Here is a 27,012-nt window from a genome sequence, read left to right as displayed (position 1 = left end):
CATGCCTGTTGACACTCTCAAACAACTCCAAAAGATTAGTGAGGCAAAACTTTCCCTTGCAGAAGCCATGCTGGTTCGCCTTCAACAAGGCCTGTTCTTCTATATGCTTAACCATTTTGTTCTTAAGTATGCTTTCCATCAATTTAACTGGCACCAAATTTAAGCTGATCTGCAGAAGGTGCAATGTTGCTATATTTGAACCTGAAATTAACTTTCTCATACCATGTTAAGGAAGAAATGACTGACCACACCTGTAGTTCTTCCCTTGCATCAGATTAGATAACGTTAACTTTTTAATAGAATTGTTAGAGCAGCTTCTGTTAGTAAAAGATTATGTAAACTTACACACACTTTTGCTAATAGAACAGGCTATATGTCTTACTTTTTTGTGCAGGTATGCCTGACTCTTCACTAAAATGTTTTGGTGTACTAGATTACACATCTTACTAAATATCACAATTGTTTTGTCCGTTATTTATATCTTCCTGTGTTCGTTCTTTAAAAAAAACCAAAAACAGTCACAAAAATAACTCATTGGGTTGAGTTTTGTCAAGAGCACTCTTCTCACATGTTCCCTTTTCCTCTTACACACTCCAATTACCTCCTGCACTTCTGGGAACAGTAAAAATAGTTTGCTGTGTAATCCAAATTGAGTAAACAATGGGTATCACTAATTGCAACTTGTCAGCAAACTGCTTCTCTCATAATCTCTGACTGTTTCCCCTCATAGCTGCAAGATGAATTGCATAGTCATAAGATCTCAAAGACAAGGTAAAGCTCTTGAACTAGTTTGCTATAATCTAATGGGTAGCTTATTTTCGTGTTTCTTTAATATTATGGTTTGTCAGAATTGGGCATGCTTTAGAAAACGAAGACTACACGACAAATTTCTTGTGCATGTTTGTTTTTTTATGTAATGGTGGGGAACAACTACAAAAAATAGTGATTCTGCGTATTTAATAAACCACAATTTAATACTAAAGGAAAATCTAATGCTTTTATATGGAATCAGTAGTGATCTGCTCAAAGCCAGAATGGAAATTATGAAGCTTAACCATGACCAGTAATTATGATGATGCCTTTTATGATATTTGTCTCTGGCTGAGCTTATTGAACGGAAACAGTAGCAGGGAAGTGCATACTTCAGCAAAAAAAAAAAAAAGCCAATACCTCGGGGGTGGAGGAAACCGTATTTTCATAATAAAGATAAGCTAATGTCAAATTCTATACATTCAGAAAAATCACTGAAGTGGTGGGTGCTGCAGGATGATATTTTGTGTGTGCATTTGTGGTGACCATTTATGTTACTGCTCTGATACACCACAGACATTGTGAGGTCATAGTTGACCATTCTGAATTCCTTTGAAAGGTAACGATTAGTCACAAAGCAGTAAACTTTGACTACTGCTCTGAATGTCCACCATCCCCAAAACATTTATTACCTCTGTCTAAATCCCTCATTTTACAACAGAAACACTGGAGATATTTTATTACAAGTATCTCCTGCAGTTGCTTTATAAATCCTCTCTTCTCTCAAGTTCAATTTGTTCAGCACAGCCTTCTCTGAATATGCCTGTGGTTACCTATTATTATTTATTACACGTATGCCTCGCCTTTCTGGCATCCTGGAACTCAATGCGGTGTTATGTGGGATTCCTAGGCAGTCTCCCATCCAGGCACTGACTGGCCGGACCTAGACCTGCTTGCTTCAAGATAACGTCAGACCCTGGGACCACAGCTCTTCCGTGTGTGTTCTGTCTGCAATATAAACATAAGAATGATCTGAAAATGGGTGTTGTTGGCATATGTATGTAGCATTTTCTTTTCCTTTTCTTTCAGAGTATTTGCTCCTGGACGAGCTCCATTTATTGTTTTAAACTCTATGGTTCCGCAAGCGTGGTTACTCTAGGCTTTACGAAAGAGAGAACTCTATCATCACAAGCCAAAGCTCGCTCTAGTCCTGGTCTCCGACTCACTCTATAGTCGCAACCCGCCCACCCCAGCCACCAGGGAGTGTGTGCGCGCGTCCCTGGCAGGGCCTAGTCTGTTGATAATGCTGGTGGTGGCAGCGGCTCGGGCTCCCTGAGGCGTTAGGGTGGCGCCATCTCCGGTCCCTTTTTGGGCGCGACGCGAGGCCGAGACGCAGCCGGCGGTGCCTCTGAGGTAAAAGCGGGCGCGACCGCCAACGACTCAATCAGGGCGCGAGGCGAAGCGGACGCGACCGAATCAACGAGCGCGAGCGGGGTGGGGAGAGGAAGGGAGGGAGGGGGAGAAGTCTCCAGAAAGCGGGCGGGGGGGGGGCGAGAGAGAGAGAGAGATGCCGCCACTCCACTCTGTTGAAAGCCAAGCCGTGGCGGCTGTTGCTGCTGCTGCTGCTGCCGCCAGGCGTTATGGAACCGTTGCAGGGCACGCGCGGTTGGGAAGGGCTCGAGCCACTCGGAGGCGGTTGTGATTGGGCGGGAGGGGAAGCCGTGGGAGCGTCTCCTTCCCTCAGCCGCGGCGCTGAGACCTTCGTCCCCAGCTGTTGCACAAGCGCCCCGGGCGGCTCGCCCGCTGACCTCCTTCCTCCCAGCCCCATGGCAGCCCTGGTCGTGCCTCCTCCTCCCGCAGTCCAAGGGGCTCGCTTATTCAGCGCTCGTTCCTCATGGGCTCTCCGGCTTCTTCGCCATGGCTGTCCTGGACTTGGCCCGCCTGAGGGCTTCGCTCCTAACAAAGTGCCTTCACGGGATGGTGGGTCCCCTTCTTCTTACTCTGCAAGATCCGCCACGCACGTGTTACGCCTCTGAGGCGCACCCCTACAGAAATAAAGCAAGTGACTGCGACGATCGAGTGTGTCGAAAACGTGGCTCTCACAGAGGCTTGTCGAGGAAGCAGGCTGGGTCACCGTTCCCAGTTGAGCGTATGCTTGGTGGCGAGCCTGGGCTTGTGGCTGTGTAATGTGTGAAAAGGCTCTGAACCTCTTTGGCTGAAGACAGATTAGATATTCTAGTCTATAATGTGTTTGTTAGGTTGGTTAAATAACAGTGAGGGGTTATTTCCCCCAGCTTTGCAGATCATGGACACTTGGTAGGGAGCTGCAGGAATGGTAGCTTCGGGGTGTGTATATGTGTGTTTACAAATGACTAGTGCAGAATATGGGGACATGACCATCATATGTGGTATATAAGTTGTGCATTCTCTCTGTATATGTATGTATGTATGTATCCACCTAATGGCTCAGTGGGAAATGACTTGCCTGGCAAGAATGAGGTTGCTGGTTTGAATCCCTCCTGGTATGGGAAACACCTATATCAGGCAGCAGCGATATAGGAAGAAAGGCACCATCTCATACTGTGTGGGAGATGGCAGTGGTAAACCCCTTTTGCAGTGTTCTCTCTAACTTTTTTCATCTGTGTGCCGTATGAGTTTTGTTCTGGGTGGCAGTATCAAGGCAGTGTTTGCGCATATGCATTCAGAATCAGGGGCCTTCCTGATTCAACCTGAGTGGGATCTAAAATTTACTGAGTGGACATCAAAAAAACTTGTGAGCGCACGCATGTACCCATGCCTTAGATGGAACAGTGCCCTCCTGTATTCTACTTAAGAAAAGGCACAGTGCTCTGTGGTTGCCAGGAGTCGACACTGACTCAACGACACACTTTACCTTTATGTATACTGTGGAATACTAGAGCAGGAGTGATTTGAAATAAATGTAAGTGTGTCATACAATCCTCACACAGCTTCCAGAAGATTAGTCATGTTCATTTGTAGAAATAAAAAGACAAACTTTAACATTGTCAGTTCTCTCTCTCTGCAAATGACCAGAGGCTTAAAACTGTTTAATGTCCATATATTTATACCTGTCTGTCTGTCATCTCAGTACACCTCATTTTATTGGTATTCTTATGCTTCCCTTTCTTTGCTTCAAAATCCCACCTCAAAACCCACCGTTTACATAGAACCTTTAGCTTAACAAAGCTTAAGCACATGAAGCTGCATTTACTCACATTCATCCTTTACTATTCTTGTCTTCCTAATTTCTTCCCAAAATTTGTTGGCTTCCTTACTTTTGACATTTTAATTGCAAATTCTTCAGGGCAGAAAGCATCCCTGTTTCTTACATTTTCCTGTAAAGTACTATGCTCAGAGATGATGCTGTGTAAATAAATGAACCTATACATCTATCAGACATGTTTATACATAAGGAAATAGATTGGCTCACAATCTACAGAATTCACAAGAAACAAAAAACAGGAATATGCAAATAACAGTAAATACAAGTTCAGAACAATAAAGTAAACTTATTTATATTGCAACCGGTTGTTCAAATTGACCATAGGAAGTTATTTAAGGTAAAATAAGATAAATAAAAGATTTAGGAGTGGAATAAAAGCAGAACAACAGAGATTCCTTTTAAGTATTTCCACCCCACCCCACCCCCAAGTGCTGAACACTTTGAGAAAGCATTCCAAACATGTAGAAGCTGGAACAAAAGGACAAAGATATTTAACTGCAACAAGCAATCTTGGACCACATGAGGAGAGAGTTTAGCAGAAAGAACAAATAGTTTAAATTGGGACATTACATGAAACCAGGAGTTAAACACATACAGACAACTGCACCACGGTACATTGGTAGTTTTCTACAGTATGTACTGTAACTGCATAGTAAATTGGTCATCTATGCTATTCTGCCAAATATTGAAGAAACTTCTACCACTTCCCTGGTTTCCTATATTTCTGATTCAAGTTCAGATCTGTTATAAAAGTCTCCATGCCACTTAGTAAAGTGTTGCAGATAACCTACTTCTCAAGTGGTTATATTCATATCAGAGGTTGGTTCATGGTACTCCTGTTCCTTTGTGGTCTGGAGATGACAGGAGGCTATAAGCAACGGAGTCAATGGCTCAGCCTTAAGGTAAATTAGATGGGTTATTATACATGTAGCTCAACCACCTAATGGCGCACAGGGAAATGACTTGACTAGCAGTCCAGAGGTTGCCAGTTCAGGCAGCAGCAATATTGGAAGATACTGAAAGGCATCATCTTGTACTGCTTGAGAGAAGGCAGTGGTAAATCCCTCCTGTATTCTACCAAAGACAACCACAGGTCTCTATGGTTGCCAGGAGTTGACACCAACTTGGCGGCACACTTTACCTTTATAACCTCTCTAAAAAGGGGATTGAGAAGAAGAGGGTACAGTGTGGAGCATGTGTAGTTTGCCATTCAGAAGCTCATCTGAGTGTACTTGCTATGTGCCCCAGACAAACAGGGGAGTGGATCAAAGGTTTAAAGTAAGAAAAAGGAAGACCAGAAAACAAAACATTATGATAATTAAGATGAAAAATCATCTCAAAGACTGAACAAGTATTTTTGAAGTAGAATCATGAAGAAAATATCAGCATGATCAGAATAGTATAAGAATTTTACAAAATTGAATTTTTCTGTGAAATGAAGTCAGTACCTGGGCAGTACTTTGGAGATACAAAGTATGAATGTACTGAATCAACTATACTGCCACTTTCCTCTTAAAATTACAATTTTCTTCTTACAAATACATGGAAGCAGCAACCCAGTTTTTCTTGGGTATGCTTACTTTTAAAATGAGCTGTTTGTACTAAAGGCCTTTATGTAGTTTACTTTTGACACTTCAAATAACACTTAATGTTGCCAGCTATCTTTACATTTAGATCAAGACTGTAAAAATGCATCAGCATTACATTTTTAGGTGAACAGATGCTTGGGATTTTTAAAGCCTGATTATAGACTGGATAACTTCAGAAGTTTAATTATACTGCAAAATTTTGCAAACAGTAAACTACATTTCGAAAGGCCTGGGAACCCCAGAATCTTTTAGGAGTGTGAGCTAGTGAAGCTGCTGCGGATTATTATCTCTTTCCAGCTTTGTCTTTGTCCTGAAAACTGGCTTGAGCTAAATGTTTATTTTACAGTAGTGGCCAAAAGCAGAAATGTATGTATGTTTTTCCAGTTGACTACAGAATTCTGTTAGTATCTACAGTGGCTAATTGGAATAGTTTCTCTCCTCTCATAGTATTGTTCTTAGAAAAGAGTGGTGGGCCACTGTGTGAAACAGGATGCTGGACTAGATGGGCCTTGGACCCAATCCAGCAGAGCTGTTATGTTCTTAAAATACCAAAGAATTGGCAACCATACGAAATGTTAACAGAATGCCTTCTATGCACATAAGAATGGTATAAAGCACCTCCATTTATCTAACTCTTACTGTAAGATCATTCTGTGTCACCTTGCTTGGATAGTGAGTGTAGGTATCAGCTAAGAGACTCAGCTATGAATCAGGAAGTCTTTGGTTCAGATCTGGCCTCTGCCATGGGCTCACTGGGTAACTTTAGGCAAATGCCTCGCTTTCTCACAGAGCCTTCAACCTGTGGTGTGTGGGTAGTAATAATGACCTTTTTTTATAAGTTGTAAGAATTAGAACAAAATGAAGTATGTGATGTACTTTGAGTACTAAAAGGCGCTACACAGCTACTAAGCATAATTGTTCAAGTTAACCTGGGCGGGAGTGGGGGGAGATAATCCATAATTGCTGGTAAAGTTGTAGATTAACACCATTTTGTCTGTATATGATTATGCTGCTTTGAAATGCTGGTACTATTCAGGATATTGTTGAAACAGAATATTTAAACCAACAAAAAGTTGGCTATATGGAGCGTTTGAGATGCTTCTGTTGCCTTTTATTTATGTAGCATAATTCAGAGAAGGAGGCATGCATATTTCAATTCATATATCAATAATCTACCACTCATTGCTTGGATGCTTTTTGTTTAGAAGATTGTTATTATTATTATTATTATTATTTTACATTTATATCCCGCTCTTCCTCCAAGGAGCCCAGAGCGGTGTACTACATACTTGAGTTTCTCTTTCACAACAACCCTGTGAAGTAGGCTAGGCTGAGAGAGAAGTGACTGGCCCAGAGTCACCCAGCTAGTTTTATGGCTGAATGGGGATTTGAACTCGGGTCTTCCCGGTCCTAGTCCAGCACTCTAACCACTACACCATGCTGGCTCGTGATGGTGGGATATTTATTTTGCAAATAAATAACATCAATACATAGTGATTTGATGACATTTTTGTCATTTGAAATAAGTGATTATAAAATTGGCTTCATATTTGAAATGAATGTGTGTGATGTTTTGCACTGTTATGCTCCTTTACTGGTAGAGAGGTGTGTGATGATGCATACATACTAAACGCAGCTAGTGTTAATCAGTTAAATAGATTGATTTTAAAAGATAAACGATAAGGAACCTAACAAATTAGTTTGGATTTTCTGGCTTCTGGTTATACATTTTTATTCAATAAAATAAACATATGGTATGTATCAAAGAATATGGGGGAATTATATTAAAAAATAAATTGGGACTATAATAATTGCCATGATATTCAGAGGCTGGTGTTGTTTAGAAAACTAACATTCATGCTAACTGCAGAATAGAAGTGCTGTCTTCTATTTTGAAGACAGCAGCATCAAAATGGTGCTGTCTTCAGCACCATTACCATCAAAATGATTACATTTTGATGGTAAAGGAGTACAACATTTGCTACTTACATGGAACTATTACCTTTCTTTAAAGACCATTATCTGTTATAGTGCTTCCCAACCTTTTTAAATCCTGAGGTATACTTACATTTAAAAAAAAAAAAAAAAGAGTGCACTGCCCGGTGGCAAAGTCACAGTGTGATTATCTATCTCTCCATCCATCCATCCATCCATCCATCCATTCTTTCTTCTTTCTGAATCAACTCCAAAAGTGGGGAATTTTAAACTCATAATTATGAGTCACCTCATAATGCACTGGGGAAAGGTGCATCCCTCCTGGTACATAAGGAGGTGAGTCATGCGGGGAGTTTAAACTTCCCATTTTCGCAGCTGACTCAGAGTGAGTCAGTGCGGCCCACCAGTTGGGAAATGCTGACCTATTCAAGATACAATACAGCAACACAGGTGTCTATGCTGAACCAGATTTCATGCAATACCACTTTAGTGATTGGAATTTCTTGCCTGGTGAAATCTAGCAATGAAAACAGTATGTACTAGAGATTTCCTTTTAGAAGGGAAGTTGCTTCTTTTAGGTCTGTATTGTTTGACTCCAGCTAGTCCCAAGCTACTCACAAGTTACAACTGATAAAAATCAAAGGGACTAATCAGGTGAAAAGTGTTTAAAACTGCCGTCATGTTTTCTTTTAAGGTCTAGGTTGTGTATAGAAACTGACATTTTGTGATATTTGTTGTATTGTTTTTCTCTTTCCCTTACTTCTGGTACCTTTTAAGTTTTCATTTCCTTTAGAGAAATATCTGCTGAGGAGAAAGAACTTGGTGTGATCATATTTTGCCTGTGAACCTGTTCTAGCGCTCTCTCTCTCTCTTTCTCTCTCAGACAAAGCTATAAGTTAATGAAGTGGTTGTGCAGTAGTTGCAATGTTAGTCTTCTAAAATAGACAAACCCTCTATTATTATTATTATCTCTTGTTTACACAGTCAGACAGGTGTTATTGACTGGTTTGTTTTATCCAGACATCGAGTCCTTCCCAAGGACCTGGGATGGCTGAATTTTATTGTCAGTGTTGTTGCTGTTATAGATATCGTCGCAGAATATAGGCTGTTCCCAGTAAAGCTGCTTTTTGTAATTGGCTGGTGGTGATTTCTGTGGCCCCTATGGTGTTGAGGTGCTCTTCAAGGTCTTTTGGAACTGCACCCAGGACGCCAATGACCACTGGGATTATTTTGGTCTTTTTCTGCCACAGCCTTTCAATTTCAATTTGTAGGTTTTTGTATTTGGTGATTTTTTCTATTTCTTTTTCTTCTATTCTGCTATCCCCTGGTATTGCTATGTTGATTATTTTAACTTGTTTTTCTTTCTTCTTGACTACAGTTATATCTGGTGTATTGTGTGGCAGATGTTTGTCTGTTTGTAGTTGGAAGTCTTTTTCAATGTTATGGTCCCACCAATTTTTGGCTACAGGTAGCTTGTATTTTTTGCAGATGTTCCAGTTTATCATCCCTGCTACCTTGTCATGCCTTTGATTGTAGTCAGTCTGTGCGATCTTTTTACAACAGCTGATTAGGTGGTCCACTGTTTCATCTGCTTCTTTACAAAGGTGGCACTTGCTGTTTGTTGTTGATTTTTCGACTTTTGCTCTTATTGCATTTGTTCTTAGTGCCTGTTCTTGTGCAGCCAGTATTAAACCCTCAGTTTCTTTCTTCAACTTGCCATTCTTAAGCCATTGCCAGGTCTTGGTGATGTCTGATTTTCCACTTATATTGTGCAAATATTGACCATGCAGTGGCTTATTTTTCCATTTTTCTGCTCGGTTCTTGACTTGTTCTTTCCTGAAGGCCTGCTTTGTTTCATTGGTGTTGAATAGTTTCTCGTTATTGACCATTTGAAGTGCATCTTCTTCACTGTCCTTGATATATTCTTCAAGGCCTCTTTTCTCCTCCTCTACTGTTTGATGGACTTGCAGCATTCCTCTTCCACCTGAGCTGCGAGGGAGGTATAGCCTATCTACATCACTACATCATCATCATCATCATCATCATCATCATTGTTATTTATTTGTGATGATATTATTTGCCATACTTGATGAATCAAATCTTATATCTCATTTTTGAAGAAAGCTGTAGCTGTGATTCCCTCAGATGGAAGATATCTTTCCAGACTATGACCCTTTTAAGTACAGAGTAGAACAATGGTGTTCAATCTCTCTACCTTTAGGGAATCCCTTCCACGTTTTCACCACTTTAAAAGCTGCCCCATTGCTTAGCAAGGGCAGTCATTTCTTGCAGAGCACTGTCCAGACCTATACCTACTACTACTACTACTACTACTACTACTACTACTATGAGTATTTAAGTTCACAAAGGGTTTATGTAGAAAAATAAATAATACATCAATAATGGTCCCTTGTCCCCAAAGGGCTCACAATCTAAAAAAGAAACATAAGGCAGGTACAGCCACTGGCGGGATCCTGTGTTGGGGTTGGACAGGGCTAGTTGCTCTTCCCCTGCTGAATACAAGAGAATCACCACTTTAAAAGATGTCTCCTTGTTCAGTTAGCAAGAGTATACCGTATGTGCACTGAGCATGCACCCCAGTAAAGAATACACACTATACTGTCTTGCAGTTTCATGGTGCTGGGGATAATTGGTAGTGGTGGGCAAGCTGTTTTGGGGGAAAGCTTGTCTGCCATGACTGATCTCTCATCTGAAGCCCCCTGATAAGAATCCCCTGGGTTCCCTGCAACACACTTTGGGGACCATATTGGAGGTAAGGAAAGATACCAATTAAAATATGAGTACTTGAGAATATGTTGTTGCTGTTTTTGTGAGAGCTATCCCTTTGACATCTGTTCCATAATTCATCTGAGTAAGAATGGAAAGAGTGAAGAAGAGTGTTTTCTTTTTTTTCATTAAGCTGACTTTTATACTTGCAGCGTACTTCGGGTTTCAGGACTGAGCTCCTGTGGTTGATCTCAGCAGGGAAAAATCAATGACTCATATTTCCATTGAGAGAAATATAATTTCCAGTTTGTCAGCAACGGCTCTTGCAACTATTTCAAATGTTGTGTAACAACATGTTCAGAACTAGCAGGTCCTCTTTTAATGCCTTAAGGGTATTTTTATTGGAACTTAAAATTGGGTTTTAAATTCTTGAATGCAGACAGTGGTGCTGTTGACTGGAAAATGTCTGATAGTGCTACAGGTGTGATGAAATGCATTGTTGTTGCATATAGCAGATGCAGAAAGTGCTGAAGCAAAAATATGGGATATAAACAGCTCCGCCTTTCTTCTCCCATATCTTTCTTTCTTCCATATCTTGCAAAGGGGGCAATATGCTAAAATCATTGTAAACCGCTTAGAGAGCTCCGGCTATAGAGTGGTATATAAATGTAAGTGCTATTGCTATTGCTATTGCTATTGCTATGGAAGGTGGGCAGGGAGAGTACCCCATCCTGCTGGGTTCTTAAGACAAGCAGAGTGGGAAGCAGGATAGTTGCTTCTCATGCGTGCCATCCCTATTTATGACCACAAAGACACTCATCATACTGTGACTTGGAAAAAAGTTGGTTCACTTGGGGAAAAAAATGAATGCCAAAACACTTTCCCTTCCTCTCACCTTAACAAATCATTATGATATGCCTAAAGAAAACTGCCGCCCTGTAACCAGAAGGTTACAAGTTTGATCCTGACCAGGGGCTCAAGGTTGACTCAGCCTTCCATCCTTCCGAGGTCGGTAAAATGAGTACCCAGAATGTTGGGGGCAATATGCTAAATCATTGTAAACCGCTTAGAGAGCTCCGGCTATAAAGAGGTATATAAATGTAAGTGCTATTGCTATTGCTAAAGAGGCAATTTGTCTCATTGCAATACCATCTGCCTATGAAGCTGCTAGCCTCCTCCTCCTCCTCCTCTTCTACTTCTTCTTGATTTGATTTGATTTGATTTGTATACCGCCCTTCCAAAATGGCTCAGGGCGGTTTACAATTAAAACAAACCACTAAAACAGTAAAGAGCTAAAACAAATTAAAAAACAATATAACAATTAACAGTTTAAAAACATTTTAAAACAACAAACAATTACAGTGATTAAAATCCTGAAATCGGGTTTTTAATTTTAAAATAAACCAGATATTAAAAACCTCAAAATTTAGGAAGCTGAGAAAGCTTGGGTGAAAAGATGGAACATAGGAAACTGCCATATACTGAGTCAGACCATTGGTCTATCTAGCTCAGTATTGTCTTCACAGACTGGCAGCGGCTTCGCCAAGGTTGCAGGCAGGAATCTCTCTCAGCCCTATCTTGGAGAAGCCAGGGAGGGAACTTGAAACCTTCTGCTCTTCCCAGAGCAGCTTCATCCCCTGAGGCGAAGATCTTGCAGTGCTCACACATCAAGTCTCCCATTCATATACAACCAGGGCAGACCCTGCTTAGCTATGGGGACAAGTCATGCTTGCTACCACAAGATCAGCTCTCCTCTCCTGGGTTTTCAGGTGTTTGAAAATTGCCAGAGGTGGAGGATCGTATCTCAGCAGGGAGCACATTCCACAATCTCGGGGCAGCGACCGAGAAGACCTGTCTCTGTGTAGCCACCAAATGAGTTGGCGGTAACTGGAGATGGACCTCCTCAGATGACCTCAGTGGACGGTGGGGGTCATAATGAAGAAGACGCTCTCTTAGATACCCAGGGCCTAAGCCGTTTAGGGCTTTGTAAGTCATAACTAGCACTTTGTATTTTGTCTGTGAACTTATTGGCAGCCAGTGTAACTCCATCAGTAAAGGAGTAACATGGTCTCTCTGAGATGACCCAGAGACCAATCTGGCTGCCGCATTCTGAACCAACGGAAGGTTCCGGACTACGTACAAAGGCAGCCCCACGTAGAGCGCATTACAGAAGTCAAGTCTGGAGGTCACCAACAGATATACCACTGTTTGAGGTCATTGATCTTGAGAAACGGGTGCAGCTGGTGTATCAGCCGAAGCTGATAGAAAGCACCCTTGGCCACCGCCTCAACCTGAGAAACCAGGGAGAGGTGTGGATCCAGAAGTACTCCCAGACTGCGAACCTGTTCCTTTTGGGGAAGTGTGACCCCATCTAGAACAGGCAGATCAAAATTATTTCTAGAGTTCTGACCCTGCACAATAAGTACCTCCGTCTTATCTGGATTCAGCTTCAGTTTATTCTCCATCATCCAGCCCATTACTGCTTCCAGGCAGGCATTTAGGGAGGATATGCCAGCTCCTGAAGAAGTTGACATGGAGAAGTAGATCTGGGTGTCATCAGCGTACTGGTAACACCCAGCTCCATATCCCCCGAGGATCTCTCCCAGCGGTTTCATGTAGATATTAAAAAGCATTGGAGAAAGTGCAGAGCCTTGAGGGATACCATACTTAAGCTCAGATTTTGAAGTGGCGGTGGGGCTCATAATAGTCTCCAGTTGACACTATCTGGAATCTATCTGAGAGGTAGGAGCGGAACCACTGTAAAACAGTGCCTCCCACCCCCAACACCTTCAGACGTTCCAGAAGGATACTATGGTCGATAGTATCGAAAGCCGCCGAGAGATCCAAAAGGACCAACAGAGTCACACTTCCTCTGTCAATTCCCAATTGGAGATCATCCATCAGGCCAACCAAGGCAGTCTCCACCCCATAGCCCGCCCGAAAACCAATTTGAAATGCGTCTAGATAATCAGTTTCCTCCAAGACTGCCTGGAGCTGAAAGGCCACCACCCTCTCAATTACCTTGCCTAGCCAGGGGAGGTTGGAAACCAGGCCTATAATTGCTCAACTCTGAGGGATCTAATGCAGGCTTCTTTAAAAGAGGTCTAATGATTGCCTCCTTAAGACAAGGAGGTATCCTGCCCTCCCTCAGAGAAGCATTTATGATTTCCACCAGGCTGTTTAAAACAACCTCCCTGCTAGATCGAACAAGCCATGTTGGACAAGGGTCAAGAGAACAAGTGGTAGGCCTCACCGCTCCAAGCAGCTTGTCCACATCCTCAGGAGTCACAAACTGAAACCGTTCCAGTCGAATCACATAAGAGGGGTTGTTGGGCACCTCCAGCTCAGACATCAAATTAATTGTGGAGTTTCCATTTAGGTTGGCCCGAATCCGAGAGATTTTATCTGCGAAAAATTCTTTAAACACATCACAGCGGGTAACTGTTAACACAACGGGTAACTGATGACTCCAAATTATGGTTCAAGGAAGGGGGGGCAGATACTAGTAATTAATGAAAATTGTTTAAGGAGCAACAAAAATGAGCCACTAATGAAAATTGCTAAAAACTTCTCCTGATGAAGCCCTGCTCAGAGCAGGAGGAAACAGGCTACAAACTACCTAGATACCTGCTTACCTAGGATACCTGTTGAGTAACAGCGAATAACAGCAAGAACTGATCTTTTGGAGCAGTAGCAAGATTGAACAAATGTAAGAAACGATCCTGTGACACACTACAGGATCTCTTGATTTATTGTACACCTAAAAGGAACTATTGATCACCTTTTGACCCTTCAGCTACTACCTTGAAACTCTTTCATTGCCATTGTGTGTTTCTTTGTTGTTAATACATCCATACAAGTGTCCATTTTGTGAATTAACAGATGTGTAAGGAACTTGTTTGTATGGCATTTTTTGGATACAATGGTTTTCTGGTAATACGATATTGATTTATGGTGTGTAATTTTTCGATAGATTACTATACACGGTTTATGCACGTATTGCCTGAGCATAGATCTTTAGATGTGCTCTATGTTGCAATCTGTCAGATTCAAGTCTAGTCTTCCTCCACTTGCACTCCAGTCGCCTACCTTGCCATTTCAGCCCACGTAGATCTTCCGTATACCAAGGGGCCAAATTTGAAGCAGGTCAGAGGGGACGCTTGGGAGAAATTGTGTCTACTGCCCTGGTGAGCAAGTTGTTCCAATTCTCAACCAGGGCATCAACGGGATCACCAGCAAAGCCAACAGTAAATCCCTCCAAGGATTCTTAGAATCTTAGTGGATCCAATAACCTCTTCGGGTGGAACATTCTAATGGGCCCCTCGCCCCTGCGGAGGTGGGAAGTGATTGTAAATCCAACCTTAACCAAATGTTGGTCCATCCATGACAATGGGGAAATCACAGGAGTCCTCACCCACGGATCACCACCCTGATCAGAGTAAAAGACCAAATCAAGCGTGTGACCTACAATATGCGTCAGTCCGGAGACCACTTGGGATAGGCCCATAGTTGTCATGGCCGCTATGAACTCTTGAGCTACCCCGGACAGATTGGTCCCAAAATGAACATTGAAGTCCCCCAGCACCAAGAGTCTGGGAGACTCCAACGCGAATTCTGCAACCAAGTCCGTGAGCTCAGTAAGGGATTCCGCTGGGCAGCGGGGTGATCGGTACACCAACAGAAGTCCCAATCTATCCCTGGTCCCCAAACTCAAGTACACACATTCAGTATGGTCCGATACCCTGACAGGGACCCTGGTAAAGGAGATGTTATCCTTATAGATCACAGCCACCCCACCTCCCCGCCCACGTCCCATCACCTGCTCCTCTACAGAACATCCTGGTGGGAGAAGCTGGAACCAAACTGGACCACTAGCCTCCCCCAACCAAGTCTCGGTAACACATACCAGGTCGGCCCCTTCATCCATGATCAAATCATGGATGAGTTCAGATTTCTATTGGACTGACCTGGCATTACAGAGGAGCAGGGAAAAGCTATGTGGCTTGTTGGCAGTGCTCCCCGAGGTCAAAGAGCTGGCAGGACAGCCGGAAGGGGAGACAGCTATTAAATTTCTGACTACCCTTCCCCTGGAACAGCCCGCTGACCTGCCAACGTTACTTCTTGCAGTTCGTCCCTTGGCATAACCCAGAGAAAGCTGAGTATGCTCAAGTCCCACTGATATCATTGAGGTTTAAAATACTTCATTGTGTGTAAGTTCCACTCAGGGTGGATTTGATTTAAATCAAATCAATATAAATCACGATTTGAATCACTAGTCAGTAAGACTAGATTTGAATCATGGTTTTTTTACATAAAGATGCATTCTTGCTGGTATAATCTTAATAGTTACAACCAGATGAAGGTTTCATTTTTGGTCCTCTTCTAGATAGAAAAATTGCCCAAAATAATCTTACAGAAACCTCTGGAAGAGCATGACATTGTGAATGGATTAATGGAATTCATTTACCAAAAAATTTAAAAATTGCATATATACAGCCTCATGCTACATAATTAAAAACTAATCCTTATTTCATGATGAATACCTTTGGACTATAATGTATCTTAAATAGAAAACTATCTTTAGATAGATTTTTTCCTCAAAAAGAATTTGAATTTTTTTTAATCATTTATTTTTATCCACCCTAGTTCCATTGGTTTCAGCAAGGCTCAGGCATGCCCAGCTATCTCTGTATATATTGATAGCTCCTGGTGTGATAACCTGATTACAATTGGCTGACAGATGCAAATATGGGTAATGCCAAGAGAGCACTTGTCAATAAGATAAGTAGTGAATTATAATATCCTCTGGTGCTCCTTGTGGGGCGTTGGTGGAGCCCAGTCTCTCTGTAGTATCAACCTGTATTTTTTGCTGTTTCCTTGTAGGCTGATTATGGAAGAGGCGCACAAAAGCGGCAGTAACAGTTCAGCAAACCCCCCACAAGCAACGTCTTTACAAGGTACCACTCTACAGACAGCTCAGCTTTCTCGTGTTTCTCAACAGGTAAAGAAAGCTATATAGGCCAGATCTTCTGAGGAATTTTTAAGTAGGTTAATTGCAATTTCCTTGTGCAAGATTACATTTTTATCAGTGCATTAAGTGTGTGTATGTATAATATCAAGAAATTTTAGTTAAACTTGTGCTTTCTAAATGGAATTAGAAATGCATCCAGCTGCACTAGTCATTGCTGTGTCCCATGAAATCCAAACACGCTTGCTTTGTTTTTCTTTTCTTTTCTTTTTTAAACATTGACTTGCAAATGCAGAGGATTTTAGAAAAGTTGTCTTCTAACCACAGAATCGTAACAAATCCACTACATCATTTAAAATGTGGTTAGTTGACTGCTTTTTATTTGTTTGGAAGTTTATGCTTCCAAGAGCTGTCTGGCCTGACAAAGAAGTCTGGAACAAAACAAATGGTGTGGTCTACCAAGCACTGATGCTGTGTCATCTCCATGTATTTTAATGGGGCTTGTACGTGTGTCCTGCTTAAGGTGTGCTGAAAAAGAACCAGGGGCTGCACAGGAGTTGGACTTGCTAGATGACACCCTCAAATTAATGTTTCCGGATCAGAATTTCTGAACATAAAAGCTTGGCTTCCTGACCAATAAAAGTTAGTAAATGTATGATTTCTTACAGTGATGATTAAGATTAAATGAACAGATAGAGAAAAACAGTTGCATCTTGGTTTTCTCACGTGTTTTGCCTGAGAAAGTTTTCAATCTTTATTGATAGTCACAGACCAGCAAATGCCTGAGAAAGTTGTGTTTTACTAAGTATTTGTTTTGCTTTCCAAAATTGGCACTTAATTCTATATTTGGTGTGTTCCCTTTAACAGGGATTCCCAGATGTTGTTGACTACAATACCCATAATCCTCAAGCAAAAGCCACTGCAGCTGGGGATTCTGCACTGCAGCTGGGGAGTTGTCAACAACATTTGGGAATCCCTGTTAGAGGGAACAGTGATTGGTAAATGGATCTTTAGTAACATTGAAGGCCATGGATGTTTTGACCGGCACAGATTACCATTCAGGACATCCAAGGTGCAGTCAGATGACTGAATAAACCATGGTTTGTTCGGTTGTAAACATAAACTGACCCCACACACTCGCATCTCCACTTACTTGCTCTTATTGTGTTTGCATCCTCAACATTGTGGTTTGTTTAAACCACAACTTTGTGGTTTTGCTTTAATTGTGGTTTACAAAGCACAATTTTTATTTATGCATTTATTCATTCAGTTTATATTCTGCCCTTCCTAAAGTGGCTCAGGTGGTTTACATTAAAATCAAAAACACATAATAAAACAATTAGAATAAAAAAACCATTTAAACCAGATTAAAATTAAAACTAGATATCATTAAAAGCGAGGCTAAAAAGATGGATCTTTAAGGTTCTCCTGAAGGCTTCCAAGGAATATAATCCTCTTATATCCATGGGGATATAGTAACCTTTAATTAACCCTGCATTTGAAACCAGAATTGAATATAGGTTTTTAATATTGGTTTAATTAGTTGAGTGGCAAGTCCAGTGAGAGCTGCATTTTCTGAAACAAGTATGTGCTTTTACATACACATAGGTAATGTAGTACTGATGAAATTTAGATATGGATCCACTGCTATGTTTGCCCAAATCCAAAATGGCTACCTTCACAACTACCAGTCTTGAGTTTTTTCAGCCATTCAGTGTAGTAAAGATTGTTGGTTGAGGGTTTTTTGTACAGGCTGTTGCACATTGCTGATGTGCCATTCACAGAAATGAATGAAGTGGGGTTTGGGGGGGGATTATCATGCAAATTTCCACTTCATTTGCATACATTTACATTAAAAAATTTCCCTAAAAAGAAAAACCTGTACAAATTTTCTGGATACCAGAAATTGTTTATCATCTGATTTGGTATGTTAATTAACCCATTTATACACCCCCACCAGATTAATTTCCCCTCACTGTATCTCAAAAGGTTTCCAAGCAGTCAAGTAGAAATGTTAGAAATGGAAAAATAATCATAGAAAAATATTTTTTCTGGAAATTGTTCCATTTTGGAGGAAAATCCCATGGAAGAATTTCCACCCCGCATCTCTGGCCATTCAGCACACTTATTCAGTTGTGAACATTGATCAGTGTGTAGAGTCCAAAAGAAAAGCACATATGACCTCTGAGCACTGATCAGAGCTTGCACTAAGAGTGCAGAATGGCATGTCTAAAATATGAATGGACACAGTTCATATGAATTCATTGTATTGGTGAAAATATACGAATACAATAAATATTTATATACCACTTTTCAACAAAAGTTCTCAAACTGTGTTGCATATAAATAAATAAGTAAAATGGGAACCATATGTTAGGGAACCATAACTTGGGAACAGTTTGACATATATGGATGCTGTGGGACTCACTGGAAAGAAAATGTCATTACAAAAGTATTTTTGAAGAGCACAACCAACATCTTTCTACTGCAGACAGCTGCATAACTGGGGGGAAAACACACAACCCAGACTGGTAGTTGCACAGGCAGCCATTTTGGAATTGGCACCCAATTCGAAATTCTGGGAAAACATGGCCGTGGCTCCAGATGTAAATTTCATCAGTACCACAGTACCTATGTGTATGCAAAAGCACATATATGTTTCAGAATGTGCAGCTTTTGGCCCCATTTGAGTTGCCAGTCAGCTAACAGTTAAAGCAGAGCTCCAGGTTTGGATGAGCCACAGTGCTGTGGTTTAAACCAACCACAATACAGATGGATGCAAGCAAAGTAAAAGGAAAGAGGGAGTGTATGAGCTCAGGTCATATTTGTGACCAAATAAACCCTGTTGTCCTAACCCACCTCAGTTTGGTTTCTTATAAAATGCTTACAGAAACTGAATTTCCTCAAGCTTCAAAATGGTAATTGGTTAGATAAAACCACTTCTTTAAAATTGCCCTCAACCTTTGCAATTCTTTCTCAGGCATCTGCTTTCTGTCTAGGTTAGGGTAAGCCGTGATTGGTCAGTTTGGATGTCACATTCAGTCTTGGCTTGTACTAGCATACTTGCTTTAGAGAACCTGAGATCTGAAATTCACTTCAGCCCTTGGTTCAAATCTCAGGTTCTCTGAAGCTGGTAGGTTAGAATAAACCAAGACTGGTTGGTTTAGACATTATGGCCAATCTTGGCTTATCCTAACCTAAATAAGAAGTAGATGCTTGTGTAGGAATGGGGCGTGTGTGTGTTCTACTATCCCCTGACCCCAATGCAGTTTATCTGTAGGTGCGTATATATTTGTTGCCTATTTCATGATTTTACTGAGATACTGTTACGTTTTTTTTAGATGTCTCTTAGAGGTCCAACTCCACTAACAGTGGTACAGATTTCGGGGGACCAGGTTCAGGGAGTCATTCATACAGCTCAGACCTCCTCTGTAATTCACTCGCCACAAGGACAATCAGTGCAGGTAATTGTTAATTTTCTTTGGAAGCTGAATTGTCAGATGCCTTTGTATTCTGCTTTAGTACATTTGAGCCTAATGATATCTGCTCCAGAGGTAGAGAAGAAATGAAAACCCAAGCTAGCAAAGCCCTACATAATTTAAAGGGGTGGGGGCAGTGGGTGGTTAGGATGCTGTATAAATTTAAAAGAAAATAACAACAACAAAACTCCCTAACAAAAGAGATAAGAGGAAGGGATTGTATTATTTACAATAGTGGTTATGTATCATAGTGTGTGTAGGATTGCATATAACAAGATACAAAATAGGAAGAGTTCATGTTACATGAGTTCATTAGGATGAGTTCAGGTTACATGGTGTATGTTCAGTAACAGACCAACAACTTCAATTTGTAAAATAACTACTATTTGTCAGGTAAACACTTTAAATAAGAGCATGGCCACTAATACTAGTTCATGTTCTACAGAACCGATGCAGGATCATCCATGTTTAGCCATTCTTATAATAATGTAAGGAAGTCGACAATCCTGGCAGGTCTATGCAGGCACAGTGAGGAAATGTCCCTGTTCAAAGGGTTGCATTTTGGGTAATTAACCCCTCAACCCTGCTTTGCTAGGCTTACCGTGATGGGTAGGTGAGACTCTCCAGCTTTTGTTGGCTAAGATAACTGATCACAAATAATTTTTTAATGCTTTTTATTAATATAGAAAAGTAAGATAAAGTTTACACCTCTGAGTCACCAGCTTGTCCAATAACACATAATATATCACACATGTCCGTACCCATGTATGTGCAACGTACATTCATACTTACCATAGTTAATCGTTTACATACAGAACAGATGCAAAAATAAACTAGATCTTGCCCAGCAATAACTTTCTAACACAAACCCAGTTGATATGAAGAAGAAAATTATTTAAAAAGAGAGAGAAAATAATAATTGAACAACTCCCACCGGACCTGTCAGTCAACTAATACCTAGATAATAATCTTGTGTTGGGAAGATGGTACTTTGATTATAAGTAGGAGAGAGAGAAAAAGGAGAGCAAATTATTTTAAAATAAAGACCAATATTACTAAACTGATCACAAATCTTATACTTGTGTCAGCTGCTGTATTTCTGGCCTGTTTTGCTCCAGTGCAACAATAAATGTTTGCACAAGAGAGTGAAGTTCTGTACAAATCTTTTTTACAGAAATTGTTTTTCATTGCTTAGGCAGCTGTGGCTGTATACCCATCCATTATTGTGACAGGAAGCATGTTTTGTAAGGACAACCCAGTTTGTCCCTGGGTACAGTTATATAGCATAGCTTAAATGAAAATGTACACCATATAAGCTTGGCATAGTTTCCCAGTACTTTCATCAAACAATTGCACAGAGGTGGAGCCACAAAATAGTACTTCCTGCTACACAGTGGTCCCTTCTTGCAACACTGCCAATATCATGGATCCGAAGGACTCATGTGGACATTCAGAATCAAAATCGAAGTATGTGAACCAGTGAGAGAAGATAGACCTCCTTGTATCGATATCTCCAGGTACAGCATTAGTTGTTGCACCTTAGATGGTATAGTTAGAAGCTTAACAGAGTTTGAGACATTTTGGAAAATCATAGAAACCATTGAAGGATCCCTCCCTGTCATATATGTCTTGCCATTATACATTGATTTAAATGGCAAAGTGAAAATCTAGACACTGAAATCAAATTGGGTTCAGTGGCGGACATCTAGACTAAGTTATTCACTAGTCTTGCTCAACAATTACTGTAAATGACTAAATTTTTGTAGGACTTCCATTGAGTAATTTAGTCAGGTTTGGCCAGTATTTTAGAGAAAATATCTGCAGGTACAACTCGGGAGGCATGGAATACAATTCACAGAATTGTATACACTGAAACCATTTCTATTAATATATGGGAAAACTTTAATCATTTTTTTGTACTTGGTATTTAATCCCATTAAAATTATGTATGTTCAGTGAGACTATGTCAAATTCATGTTGGCATTGTGCACTGCCATGTGCCGATGATAAGTGTATCTGATGGGTGTGTGCTAAAATTGAGAAGAAACTGCAGCCTGTTATATACCCTTGTTTCCACTATGTTTAACTTAAAGCTATACTGATAATGCTATACCATCTAATTATCAGAAAATAATAAATAATTTGATTTTAACAACTAGGATGAAAATTGCAAAGAAATAAATAAAACATGGCTACAGACCTTTGTTTGAGGAATAGCTTCATAAAGTGTGGGATACATTGCATCTGATAAGGCTCAGTTATTTAGTTAGACTTTGGGAAGGAGGGAACCGGCCTGGCTTATAGTATTTGAATTTTTTGACAGGTTACATGTCTAGCCTATTGCTTTTGATTATTATGTTAATATTGGGAAATTATTTTCACAATGTTATATAGCTTATAGCTTTTTATGTTACTCTTTTTGTACTTTTAATATATTTAATAAAATATATTTTATTTTTAAAATATATTTTAAAATTTTAAGTTTTAAAAGAAAATCAAAGCATGGGGGAAATTCTTAGGTCATAGTGGAACAAGTCTTAAAAGCTAAAAACTGATGGCTTGCAGAGCCATTTAAGGCATCAGTGTTGTAGATTAGGAGGTTGTCCTCATGAGTAGCCAAGACCAGACTAGGGCAGCTAAGCCCGGGCTTGACTGCAGAGCGGCTCCTGGCAGTGCCTCAGCAGCAAACCCAGCTAAGAAGCTGGGCCCTTGAACAAGGTTGAGCACTCTCTTAACCCTCTTTTCTTGACCATGTGTCAGAAACACTGACGTGTTCCCTGATCCCCACAATGCACTGTGCACTCATGTGGTGCATTGTGGGATTTCTGGGGGCCAGGCCAATGCGTCTCCAGCCTGTACCTCCACATGGCCTGGGGCAGCAGAGGAACCTCTGGGCACACAATCTGTGCTCCCATACCTGGCAGCAGGATTGTGTGTGTAGAAGGTGAGTTTCTGCAGCCTTCCCTGCCTCACACCAGCAAGTCCACGTACGTAGTCATGCAAAAGAGTGCCCGAAAGCTGTAAGTGGGCTTAGTAAGCTCAAAATGGAGGGTGAGACTAAACAGATTTCAGGCACTCTTCAGTTATTGTATCATAATGGATGAAACATAGGGATAAGATGAGAGCGAGTATGCATAGGGCCCACAGGTTGTATTCCTGTCTCATTGTTGAGAGTTTCTATGTTTATATTTTAAAATTCTCCAGTCAGGATGTCTGCATGTGCTAGGCTGGGGCCGCCAACCTCTTTGTAGTGCTGTGCCAGCTCCTGAGGCAAAGCCCAGAGACCGTTGGCCATGCCCCTCATGCCATCATCATTGACAGGCCTGTCCTCTTCCACATGCTTCCTCCTCAGGCTCTCCTGGCTGGCTTACAGCCAGTTCGCAAGCTGGGAGGCTTGCTTTCTAGAAAAAGCAAGCCTCCCAACTAAGAAACCAGCTGTAAGCCAGCCTGGGGAGGATGAGGACACAGGAAAGAGGTAACACTGCGCATGCCAGTGTTAGGGGTGGGGCAAGTCATATCACCTTCCCATATGCTTTCTCCTGAGCCATTCTCTGCAGCATCCAGTAGGCATGCCATGGAGAATCGGCTCATGCGCCACTCAGGGGTTGCCAACCCTTGTCCTAACCGATGGTTACCAGTTACTGTTCTGTATGTGAAGCACATAGTGCACCAAACCTCCATCTGGAGGACAAGCCTTTAAGATGATGGGCAGCTGACTTTTCCCACTGGGAGATGTTACAGTTTCTCTTTCTACAGAGGAAGGAGTCCTTCTTCTGGAAGAAAGAAACATGTGGATGCCACTTGCTTAAGGTAGAGATGCACTGGGGGAAGGGTTTGTTTCTAAGGCACCAGCAAAGGTGTGCAAAAGGGGTTTTCTGGTTTTGTTGCCAGTGTACCTCTGCAGTCAAACCACGAGCATCACACCAGGGGCTACCCTGTTATTTGGAAGAACTGGGACACTGAGCAGTTGCTAATTGGACAACAGCTGCTCATTTTAAATTTTACGCCTTCTTTATATTCTCAATCCTGCCTCTTTAAGCTAGAGCCCCTAGAACAGAGGACTGGGCTGCATTTAAACATATTATGAGAACAAATGGGCTGACCTGAATGAGCAAGGTGAGAAAACTGGAATTTTTGTTTATTTTTGTCTTTTGTGAGCAGAGCTGTGGTAGAGCAGGTAGAATGAGCTTTGGATTTGTGGGGCTAAGGGAAGGTGTGGTGGGAGATGTGAGGCCTTGCATGGGCTAAATGCAATATTTACAGTCTTAAATTAGCTTATTAGCACTGAGATATCTAACTTTAAAAATCAAAATCAAAAATTAGAAAAATTAAAGCAGGTATGAGACGAAAACAATTACAAAGTCTCTGCATATGTGGATGGAAGAATGGGATATTCTGAGATCTTTGAGAAAGTATGGAAGCCTTTTCTTAAAGTGTATGTCTATTTCGTGTTCAGCTACTTTAAAATGTAGTGCCTAAGCATTATGAATATTTCGTCAAAAGATTCAAAAGCAGTCATTTTATTCTTATTGCTTCTGCAAGATACAGACATTGCAGCTTCTGGGATGAAGTCAGGTGGAAAGTTAGTGTTGTCTCTGTCTACTGACTAGCATACTTTTCCAAGAACCATGTGCCTCCCTGTGGATCTGATGTTACTACTTCATAACTATAAATAAAAGAGCTTTGTTAAGTTGTGTTTCTTTGGAAGCATCTGAAAAACTACCAGCATTTGCCAAATTGTTGCACAGAGAATAAAAACCTGGTGTCCTTGAGAAGCCTGAATGCTTTTGGTTTTTTTCCTTTACATTATCTCTCCACAACATTCTGCTCTGATTGTTTGTATTTTTCCAATTGGGAATCTTGAATATATACTATTACATTACGTTAGATCAGATATTTTGTAAAACAAATCTTTTTCTTATGTGTACCCTTAGCAGACTGAGGAGCACTGACCAGTTCTTGCTCCTTCCCCATCATACTTACCCAGTTTTTAAAGCTGAAAGATAGTAATCAGACAGTTTATCACTATTTGCGTTCAGGTATAACTATTAACTCTAATATAACCTGGTCCCACATATTGAAGCACTCCTCATTTTCTCGTGGTTTGTTGTTCACAATAGCCTAGTTCAGACATAACACAAAGCCAGGATTCATTCCTGGCTTCACATGATGCCCCCTAGTCACATGTACTCCCTTCTTTCATTTGCACATGAAGGGAGACAGGACTCAAGTTCCTATTCTTAGAACAAGCCAGGATTGCTTGTTATGTCCAGACCAGGGGATTTTGGCTTATTTTAGCCAGAGTTCCCAAAACTAGATCTCCCAGCTTCAGATCCTGGTTTATTTGGAAACACTGGCTAGAATAAGCCAAGATCACTTGGTTTGGATGTAACATGCGATCCTTGCTTGTTTAAAGCCAGGATCAAAAGTAGAATCTTTCATTTTCTTGTGTGTGAAGGGGAGGAGGAAGCACATGTGTCCAAGGCTAGGGGATGTCACATGAAGCCAGGATTCAATCTTGATCTAGTTTGTGTCTGAATCAGGCCAGAATGAGTTCCAGATTCCCACTCACCCACACACACAGTCAATGAATTGCTTCATGTTTAACATTCTAATATAATAATAAACATACTTAAAATGTACTACTTTAACTTTGTACTGCTTCAGCTCTGAGCCTTGGAATAACTCTTTTGCAAATGGTTGAAAACTGTTATCACTTCTAAAATCTTAGCAGTTGTAAAGACATATTTCAAATCTATGCCCCACTCTCTCTGATGTCTTCAGCAAAATGACCCTGTGCATGTCTTTCAGGTGTCTATGTCAGAGAGTGAGGATTCGCAAGATTCCTCAGATAGCATAGGCTCTTCACAGAAAGCCAGAGGTATCTTAGCACGTCGTCCATCTTACAGGTCAGTGCTTTTTACAAAGATTTTTCAGATCTTTACTCTAGCTACACGGTCTCTGTGGAATAGGCATATACACACACACACACACGTGTAAGTGGGACATCACGTGGTACGGGGCACATCTTACAAGAGTTCAGACAACATTTGGTGAGAGAGAGAGAGAGAGAGAAAGCACGGAGGAGGGCTGAGCGGTGGACAGAGGGGCAGCTGCTGCTGAGGAGGAGTAGGAGGGTGGTGGCAGAGGAGGGAGGGCTGAAGAAAGAAGCAGAGACATTGAGCAGCGGTATAATGACAGCGGCAGCCTACGTTGGCTCCGACCTCCATCATCCTGCCGCATCTTCTTGCAAGGATGGCCAAGCTGGGGCAGGAAAGTGCACCAAGAGCCTTCTGTGCAGGCTGGACGGGAAGCCCCAGCTCAGCCGTCCTCCTCACGAGGAGACCCGGCAAGGTGTCAAAGGCTGGCAGTTGGAGCTGAGGGAGTGAGCGGCAGATGGGTGAGCTGAAGGAGGGAGTGAAGGGGAAGCGGGTGGCTGTGAGTGGGGTGGCTGAGTGGAGGGTGTGGCTGACACTGAGCAATAAAATGGGCTGCGGTGGGGGGCAAGGAGAGCAATAAAGTCCTAGTGTGCAGATATTCTGTGCAGGATAAGCTAGTATGGTATATAGTTTTGGAGTGCAGAAGTCAAGGGCCTGATTTTTAAACATATCTGCAACAATTTTCTCAGGAATCATAGAAATCTCCTCAGAAACTAGGGTTTTAGTGCCAGACCCCCAAGAAGACTCGCAGTTATTAGATTTTTAATCATATTTGTCGATTTTAAGATAATTTTTAGGGATACTCCTAAATAAGGCTTGTTCTCACTTTCTCCAATGCCACAAAGCATTGCTGTGTGCCCTTCTCCATTGATTTAGTCCAGGATCTGCCACTGACTCCTGTAAAAAACAAACAAACAGATGTGTGGAGTCTCTTGAAGTCTGTATGACTTTCAGGCCCATGTAGGTACATACTTAGCTTGGGCAGGCATGCCCATTCTGCGGCATTAATTCTTCAGCTGCCATTTTCCAAGATGACTGACATATGAATGTGGATATGTGATAACTCATGAACAAGAGCATGTAGAAAGCTTAATTTAGTTGCAAATTATACTGTGTGTGTGTGTGTGTGTGTGAGAGAGAGAGAGAGAGAGAGAGAGGGAGTCAGTCAGTCAATATTGTTGGGCAACATTGCATGGAAGTGAATTGGCCGGGACTGCCAGAACATTCCAAATAGCAGAACTGATTGGCCTGCAGCCACCTGACCCTGAATTACTCAAGGCCACTCACAAAGACTTTCTCATCACTCTGACAAGATGTGGACTGCCAGAGGGAACAGAGGGCAAGTACCTCCAATGGGGAGGTTTACATGCATTGATATCAG

General features: G+C 41.4%; 1 protein-coding gene and 1 long non-coding RNA gene across 11 annotated transcripts in view; one reads left to right on the top strand and one right to left on the bottom strand.

Annotated features, from left to right (window-relative positions):
* Positions 1 to 275: 275 nt before the first annotated feature.
* Positions 276 to 2,115, bottom strand: LOC128347056 (uncharacterized). The gene is made up of 2 exons (XR_008317353.1): positions 1,977 to 2,115; positions 276 to 1,758 (listed from the first exon to the last, which is right to left on the bottom strand). It is a non-coding gene; the product is annotated as an uncharacterized LOC128347056 (long non-coding RNA).
* The window catches only part of ATF1 (activating transcription factor 1), a 47,140-nt gene continuing 22,157 nt past the window's right edge, over positions 2,030 to 27,012 (top strand). Inside the window, exons 1-5 of one of the 10 annotated variants that reach the window (XM_053301094.1) lie at positions 2,104 to 2,163; positions 16,129 to 16,202; positions 16,737 to 16,855; positions 19,555 to 19,677; positions 25,504 to 25,601. In XM_053301094.1, the coding sequence (XP_053157069.1) occupies positions 19,555 to 19,677; positions 25,504 to 25,601 (221 nt within the window). In that variant the 5' untranslated portion in view covers positions 2,104 to 2,163; positions 16,129 to 16,202; positions 16,737 to 16,855. Of the gene's footprint in view, positions 2,164 to 2,310; positions 2,731 to 16,128; positions 16,290 to 16,736; positions 16,856 to 19,554; positions 19,678 to 25,503; positions 25,602 to 27,012 lie in introns of those variants that run through there. The other 9 variants (XM_053301097.1, XM_053301092.1, XM_053301096.1 and 6 more) reach the window with 9 other exon arrangements.

This window comes from Hemicordylus capensis, chromosome 2, assembly GCF_027244095.1.
Source record: "Hemicordylus capensis ecotype Gifberg chromosome 2, rHemCap1.1.pri, whole genome shotgun sequence".
NCBI lineage: Eukaryota > Metazoa > Chordata > Lepidosauria > Squamata > Cordylidae > Hemicordylus > Hemicordylus capensis.
Note: the sequence above shows the minus strand (reverse complement) of the source record. Positions and strands in the feature narration are given on the sequence as shown.